This window comes from Pygoscelis adeliae, unplaced genomic scaffold (genome assembly GCF_000699105.1).
Source record: "Pygoscelis adeliae isolate BGI_AS28 unplaced genomic scaffold, ASM69910v1 Scaffold445, whole genome shotgun sequence".
NCBI classification, from domain to species: domain Eukaryota; kingdom Metazoa; phylum Chordata; class Aves; order Sphenisciformes; family Spheniscidae; genus Pygoscelis; species Pygoscelis adeliae.
The window spans coordinates 1258558-1266687 of record NW_008824894.1 but is presented as its reverse complement, the minus strand read 5'-3'; the positions used below and the strand labels follow the sequence as shown (position 1 = coordinate 1266687).

At 40.7% G+C, this 8130-nt stretch overlaps 1 protein-coding gene across 1 annotated transcript; it reads right to left on the bottom strand.

Moving 5' to 3' along the window:
- Positions 1-247: 247 nt before the first annotated feature.
- SLC16A3 (solute carrier family 16 (monocarboxylate transporter), member 3) lies at positions 248-7930 on the bottom strand. The gene is made up of 4 exons (XM_009324557.1): positions 7690-7930; positions 7032-7175; positions 5872-6639; positions 248-4517 (listed from the first exon to the last, which is right to left on the bottom strand). Exons 1-4 carry the CDS (start codon positions 7910-7912, stop codon positions 4231-4233), a joined length of 1422 nt encoding a protein of 473 aa, XP_009322832.1. The 5' UTR covers positions 7913-7930; the 3' UTR covers positions 248-4230.
- Positions 7931-8130: the final 200 nt, after the last annotated feature.

Below are 8130 nucleotides of genomic sequence, written 5' to 3'. Positions count from 1 at the left end.
TTTGAAAAAAACCCAAACTTATCTTTGTATAGGAGGAGGAAGAAAATAGTTTTAACTCTGCATTGCTCATTGTGTAGTAAACAGGCAAACTGTCTCTATTCTACTGGGTATTTTGCATGTTCGAAATATATAGATCGATACATACATATATAAATATATATGTGCACACACACATACACCTCTTTATATATTCTCTGTGTGCCACAGGCATTTTGACACACACCCTCTCCTTCCATTAGGAAATTAAGGGCCTAAGATCCATTACATGATCAAACATACAATATTTGAACCGTAAATCCTATAGTACACAATTTGTAGCAAGATCTAAAAAGCTTTAAAAATTATGCTAGCCTGTACACTAAAAGACTGTTCTTCAGTTTCAGAGAAATAATCTATGAAAACTATCTTTCACCTGTTTTATAGTATTCTACTTGGGATTTTTTGCTCTTGCATTTTTCAATTGTTTCCCTCACAGACTTCTTAAATAGATTCATGAACTATGTGTCTGAAGAAATTACATGTGTTCCAATAGTGTATGATGCAAGAGCAATTACAATGTTGTCTTTGGGATGCTTGGCAAGTCAGTTGTATAATTACCTGCCTTCCCTTCCCTCTCCTCTTGTCTTTTTTCAAGTCACAAAATTGTAACCAGGTGAAGATTGACCATCCAGGTAGATGTTGCATGGAGCTGTTCTGCTTGTGTCCCCGGGCAGCTGGTGCCTCTTTAGCAATGCTTTATGACTCCGACCACGCGCCTCCTCAAAATACATGAAAGAGCACATCTCACAAACTGCTCTTAAGGGGATCTCAGTGGTGCTGAGATTAAAGAAATACTGTAGCAAAATATCTGGAGGGGTTTAAAAGCAATTCCTTGTGAATTTACAATAAGCAGAGTTAAATTAATAAGGAGCCAGGCTAGTCTTGCGAAAGGAAAAGGTTCCAGTACAATCCTCTCCTTCTATATGTAACAGTTCCTAGCTGGTGTTCGAAGACACTGCTGGGAACCTCAGGAGTTGCTGCTTGCTTTTGTTTTTTAACATCTTGGGGTAGGAAGGAGGGAGGTCTATAACACAGGAGCTCAGTGCCAAGGCCTTTGTGGCCATGTCCGTAGGAGCAGTTGGGTACATGCCTCAGCACAGCCTAGCGTACTGGCCCGCAGTTGTCCATGCTGGGGATCTGGCATGCATGGAGGCTTCCTTCGCATCGGTATAGTCAATCTCTTTCCAGGGAAACACAGGCAGCTGAACGGAAAGAGTACTGGGGGGCTAGCGCACACCTGGATGTCACCCCTGAATGGGACAGAATGGAAGCAGGGGGCTTAACTGGCTCCAGAACTCAGAAGCGCTCTCACGCCTGCCAGTTCTGACGTTGCTAAGAGATCTGCACTAGGAGTTTCTCATCTCTGTGTTGATGCTCCTTGTAGATAATGAGAGCGGTAAAAGATTTCGTAGCCTGTGTGAAACTGCTTAGCAAATTAAATTCCAACCCTTATTTCTCACAGTCGATAAAAGAGCCCTGTGATTTGACCTCTCTCATGCAGTAAGCATCTCCTGCTCTCAGGCATACTGCAAGCCATTGGCAGGTCTGTGCTGAAAAATAGCACAAGAGCACTGGCCGTCCTACTCAGAGTAGTTCATCAAGTCGAGGAGAGGAACTTGTACAGGCCAACGAGGCACTTTCTGTGAACACTCGATTTACTTCAGAAATTATTTATGGTGTCTTGTTGAAACGTGTTTCCCTTGTCTTAGTAACTTCCTCTTCTGCCCCGGTCATGTAAAAATGTAACGTAACGCTTCTTGTTTCCGGCTTAACCATAAAGGTATTATGTATGGAAAATGAAACCTAGTCTGGAAAGTCAGTATGATAAGCCCAAATTACCGAGATGTTACAGTCTAGACAATTGGCAGAATGTACAGAAACTTAAAATTGTGCCGAAACCTGAGGTCAAAGGAATAAGCATTTAGTTCTGCGATAGCAGTATAGCATTCTCTAGCAAAGAAATCTGGTGATCAAAACCCACAGTAGGACAAAAATGGCTATTTGAGACTCTGAATTCACCTTTGGGAAGGTTTCTAGGTTTTGTTTTTTGAAACAGAAGAGGGAATTCCAGTCTGAAAGCTGTATCAGGCCTTCACGTATCATCTGAAGCAGCCTCTAGGGAGATCATAAACTGATCCGTGGATTCCATTTTCCTCTTGCCCTTTCATACGGTGGCCTTCTGGAGCCAGCAGTGTTGAGTTCCAAGTACTGATTTAGTCTTTAGCAAACTGGAGCCAAGTTCGGTGACTTAAGTTCTTATAACTAGGACATGCCAGCGCAATTCCTGCCACTAAATTAATAAAAGGTTTTAAAGTAACGCACTATATGCGATAGAAAAATAAAGTTTATTCAGTGCAGCATCCATTTCTTTTTAAAATCACTCAAAAAAACCATCATGATCCTAACTTTTCAATTTCTGTGCAAGCTTGTCCTAACAATGCAAAACCATTTTGAAGAAACTACCAGAATGGAAGCTGGTATCCGAGATCGTTCCAGTAGGGCATGGTTCGTGGGTTTGGCACTTTGTTGGATTTACTGTACGTTTCTGTTAAAATGGTCAAGCGTGAAACAACTAATGATGTTATTTTTAAAAGGGATACAGGGTTTTAAGGGATTAGGGTCTTTTAGTTTTCAGTTACTAAGCGGAACAATTATGGCACCTGAAAGCCAATATTCCTTTGCTACCAACAAGAAAAGTGAATCTGTTACAGTTAGTCTGTCTTGAAGAGTGTTACTGCAGTCACAAAGCCTAGAGAGCTTTTTATAGACATATCTGAAAGGTGGGTGGCGTAGCATGGTTTTGTATAAAAGATTACATTTCTTGAATGTGTTTGGGTGAAAAAAAAAGTATAGAATGCCTTCCTTTTACCTTCCTTTTCTATTCAGTGTCCTCACAATGTGGGGACAACACAACAAAGATTCCCTTTCCGCGTCTTCAAACGTGCTGTCACTGCCTTGTCTGATCTGTCTCTGTCCCTTCTCCTTCCCCTATGCCAATGTCAGAGAAGATTTAAAGACTGGCCAGAGACCCCCCCGTTCTGTTTGTGCAATGAGCAGCAGAGCCGACCCCATTCTTGATTGCTGCCGTAAATATGATCAACAGTTCCATCGTGTTTTCCTCAACCGGCAAGAACGGCACCTTGAACTTCCATAGATGAAGCGAAAGGACAGGGAAGCGGGGTAAATGGAAGAAAAAAATAAATAAAATAAACTTGTGAAGAGCTTCCTATGTTGCTAGCGTTGCATTTTAAAGATGGCTAACATTTCAAAGTAGTCCCCTAAGTCTACCCACTCTGCTTCATAGGTCAGCTGGAAACTTACACTGTTTCTTTTATACACGGAATGGACACTCTGTCAGGAGATTCTACTAAACCTAACATCCGTCTTCTCCGTGTTGCTTGTAATATTTGTCAATGCTGCAGGGAAACTGTACTGAAAACCGTGTATGTAAACGTAGGCTAACTTTGTTTGCTTACGGTCTGTCAGGATCGATTCTGCTCATTTTATTTTCTTTTAGTACTACCTTGGAATACCACTTGTGTGATCTGCTGAGGACAGTATCTGTAGCGTGCCTTTCCACGTACAGTATTTCCAGATGATAATTACAAAGTTTACAGGTTTAGACAAAACTCAGAAATACATTTACATAAATCAAAGTAACAGATATTATCAAAATTAAATTAGGGCTGAGCCAATTAATCTAAAAATCTAAAAAAGTAAGAAATTCAAAAACCTAATGGAGACCTTTAAGTTCCTGAGATTTTTCTCCATCTCAAACTCTTTTCCCTTCACAAAGAACACAGAAAGGGAAATTATATTTAGCTGCACAACACAGCGATTTCACCAATATTGGTTGAAAACATACATCTAATTCCACTTTTCTCAAAATATATTCTTCCTATATCTCTTCCAAGTGAGCAGTTTCTGGTGATGCATAGCAAGACTCTACTTGTGTTTATAAAAGCTTTTTAGTTTACATAAAAAGTATAACCACAATGCTCCACCTTTTACTGATAAAGCTAATTTTCCGATAAAAGGTTGTCTAGCTCATCAGCTTCCAGCGAGACCTGATGAGCTGACCAGCCTCCACTTCATAAAGCAGACGGCCCAGCCCTAAACTAGTTCTATTTCTAAAATAAATAGTGTTGACAATCTTTCTTTTCTAATCGTGTTGTCGGTTTCCCGTCATGCTCACACACATGTTTCTGGGTTAGTTACAACTTCGCCGTTTTTTTCAGGCTCATCTTTCAGAAACTGCTCCACTTCAATAGAGTCCACCTTGGCGTCTTCAGGAGTTTTGTCTTCAGATTTGTTTAATTCCTCTCTTTCTGCTGCTTCTTCTTTTGTATGTGGTTCTTCTGGTTTTTTCTTAATGCAGAAGAAATTTCCCAAGGCCAATACGAGTGCTGAGGTGGTAACTTCAATTCCAGCAATAATAAAAACAAACATGTACCTCCCTGTTGCATCCAAGAGTTTTCCTGAAAAAGACAACATTCCAGGTAATTAACAAAAGTGATTATCTTGCAATTAAATTTTTTCTGCTTTTTTTAAACATTTAAATGACTCCTGTCTAGAAGCACCATGACTATCTAAGCAAGTTTTTTGAAGTAGCATTTTAACAAGTTTATAACAAAATATTTCTCAGTTATTTCAATTCAGTTTAACACTCACTGACATTACGTCACATCCCGAAACACATACTCCCCTGCACACAGAGTCATGCAGTTCAACTGGAATAAAACCAGCCTAGCCTTCATATGCAAGAGATGAGACAAGCGCCATGCATTTCAGATCAAAATGTGTGCATCCACGGCCGGGACCTGTATCATCAGCTTCCTGTCGCTCCCAATCTCACTTCTTTCCTACACGGGCAGTGCAGCGCACCGTCCGCTTAGAACGCAAATCTTATTTAGTAGTTGGTCTAGAGTAATTGACTGATTCTGATGCTTTCGTCAAGTTAAATTTTCACAGGACTTGGTGGAGGTGAAAGAACGGGCGGGAGGACGTGAAGGAAGTGCCTCACCAGACCTGAGGATCAGAGGAAGTAGTGCGTAGTACTGTTTTTTCCATGAGGGGTTTTGTCACAGTAAAGATACTTGATGCTTTTCAGTGCCTGCTATAAACAGTAAACATTTTATGGAAGTGAATGGTGGGGTTTGGGTGGGGTTTTTTTTTTCAGTGCAGGGTCTGTAAAATTTATGTTCTTTGATTAGTAATTAATTTGAAATTTTGAATTCAAATTAATGAATTTCAATATTTGTAATGTCCCCTTATTCTTGGGTTGTGAGACGTGTGCAGTAGAGGCAGTCTACCTTCCTTAAAACAGTCCAGTTTTATAGTCCTCCTTGTAAGATTTTTTTTTCCCCTCCCTCTTCGGACGTTTTCTTCCCTCCAAATCTACCATGGGTATAGAGAATCTATCCTAGTACTTTCCAAAGAAAATTGACGGCTTTCATGTTCTAAATCCCAACTCCAAAGAGGCCTGAACTTCACAAAAGTTATTCACTGTGTGCATAAAGCTCATCTCCTACAATATTAGCCATCTACTAATAAGAGGGCCAGCATAGGCTTTCAGTGGAGAAAGAGCAGCATCTCCAGGTGGCAATTCAACCAATCCTGAAATAGATCCAAGAAGGAAAAGATTCATCCCACCCTGTCTTGGACTATTTCAGATTCTGAGTGCGGAAAGTCAATGAAGCATGCGCAACACTAGCACAATACACACTTCTCGAGTGACTCATGTTGCCTTTTTCTCTGCTCCCTTATCATACAATTTGCGTAAATGGATGCAACACAAATGATTCTGAATTCTGAACTAAATGGAATACTTACCCGCTGATGGCGGACCAATTAGAACAGCCATAGCTTCTGCCAGGAGCACTAAACCGATAGCACTGGAAAACTTCTGAGTGCCAACGATAGCCATGAGAACTTCAAACTGAAGAGCACCTACCATTCCATAAGAAATGCCAAAGAAAATGCAAAAGACCACCAGGCCACCATAATCAACAGACATAGAACCCATGAGATCTGTAAAGCCATTGAAAAGCATAGCAAAACTGAAGAGGTAGACGCAGCGTGGTCTAACCCATTTAAGACCAGCTACCATTCCACAAATAGGCCGAGCAAAGATGTCAATGAATCCCAGAATAGTCAGAAGAAAAGCTGCTTTGGTGTCCTGATACCCTAGATCCTTGGCATAACTCACAACGAAAACGGGGGGAACAAAGAGGCCAAGCACCATGATAGATGCTGCTAGCGTGTAGATTACAAAACCGCCATCTTTAAACACACTGAAATCCAGAAGTTTTTTCTTCACTTTCTTCTCAGCTGGTTCTTTGGTAGCTTCAGACTTTTTGGGTGGCTCCAAAGGTCTCATTAATGCTCCACATACACAGCAGTTGAGCAGCATCCCACCTAGTATAAGGAATCCTCCCCTCCAGCCATACTCGTGTTGTAGTATCTGCCCCAACGGTGAGAGAGCACAAAGAAACACTGGACTCCCCGCAGCGGATAGCCCATTGGCTAAGGGCCGGCGTTTGTCAAAGTAGCGGTTTAACATGATGAGCGAAGGCTGAAAGTTTAGTGCCAGACCCAAACCTGTAACAGAGGGTACATAAAAATTAATACTGGCCTACAATATCACTATTAAAAAAATTCTAATTGCAGTTTTTCTGATACATGACTTAAGAGAAAAGAGTTTTATTTCAAATGGACAAAAGAATTCTAAGATAACATTTGTAAAAGCATTCCACCTCCACAATATTCTTGTACTCTGTGGTTACAGTTATTATAGCAGTGGCTATTAAACATACCAGAAAAATTAACATTCGTTAAAAAATAAATGACAGTTTTAATTCCACATTTATCTGCCATCTTTCTAAAAGCCCATTCGGATGATCCTGATGATTCAGATGTTTGTCACGTCTACAAATCTTCAACCTAAAGCTAAGACATTAGCTAACTCATTTTCAACCGTGCACGCTACTTACCAGTAATCACACCTGCCGTTAGATAGATCTGAATGATGCTCGTGCAGAAGGAGGCTATCACCATCCCCATTGAGGCAAAAAGGCCACCCACCAGCATGACAGGGCGACAGCCAAAGCGATTGACACACACGCTGCAGAGTGGACCTAGGCAAGAAGAGCAAGTTACAGTTGCTAAGATAAACCAATTTTTGCAATTGATTTTTACGTCAGCTTGCATTTCTTCTTTGGTGGACTTGGCAGCGCTGGGTTTACGGTTGGACTCGATGATCTTAAAGGTCTTTTCCAACCTAAATGATGCTACGATTCTATGGTTCTAAATGATGCTACGATTCTTTCTGTACTTTGTCCATACTGTCAGGCCAATCTGTTCTTTCCTCTATAGTCAAATACTTGTTCTTTTTCGTCTTCAGAGTGCTACGCAATTTTTCTTTTTCATCGTCTTTAGTAGCTACTGACTTACAGAGATTTAATTTTATATGCAAGCTGGATGTGCTTAAATAACTTTTGGATTTATGTCATTAATAGTAATTCTTCTTTGGCATGCCTTACTTGCAGACAAGTAATGATACGCAATCATGATTCACGCTGTAAATGGCTGTATGATTTACAAACATCATTGTATGATGCAATACTGTTTCAAAAACAGAGAACTACCTACCTGTTCCATAAAGCATGGCCAAGAGAATGGAGGAAATCCATGCAGTGTCACTGTATCCAATGCCAAATTCCCGGATAAGTTCTTTAAAGAAGACACTAACTGCCTTAGGAAAGGCGTAGGAGAATCCTGTGATGATAAAACAGCCGAAAAGGACGGCCCAGCCCCAGCCTCCGTCAGGGGCTTTAACACCAGATGGACCGTCGTCAGCTACTACAGCTCCCATGACAAAGCTCGAGTGTTCCCTAAGAAACAAAAAGCAGTTACAGTCTGTAGACATTGGGGCAGTTATCTAAGCAAAATCATCTAACCAAAATAGGCAGAAATTGCACTGCAGTTAAAGTTACAAATAAGATACGGGACCATTTTAAATACAAATCTTGAAGATGCAGTGCAATTTTAACTATTCCTTGTTCAGGTTGAGTCCTTACAAAGCTTGCAAAG

Bases quoted from the DNA above. Each gene is read 5' to 3' on its own strand.
- SLC16A3 (XM_009324557.1), bottom strand. From the start codon at position 7,912: ATGGGAGCTGTAGTAGCTGACGACGGTCCATCTGGTGTTAAAGCCCCT. The intron at 6,640-7,031 runs GTAAGTAGCGTG...CCTCTGTTACAG, and splicing joins AACGGCAGGTGTGATTACTG to GTTTGGGTCTGGCACTAAAC. The intron at 4,518-5,871 runs GTAAGTATTCCA...TGTCTTTTTCAG, and splicing joins AATTGGTCCGCCATCAGCGG to GAAAACTCTTGGATGCAACA.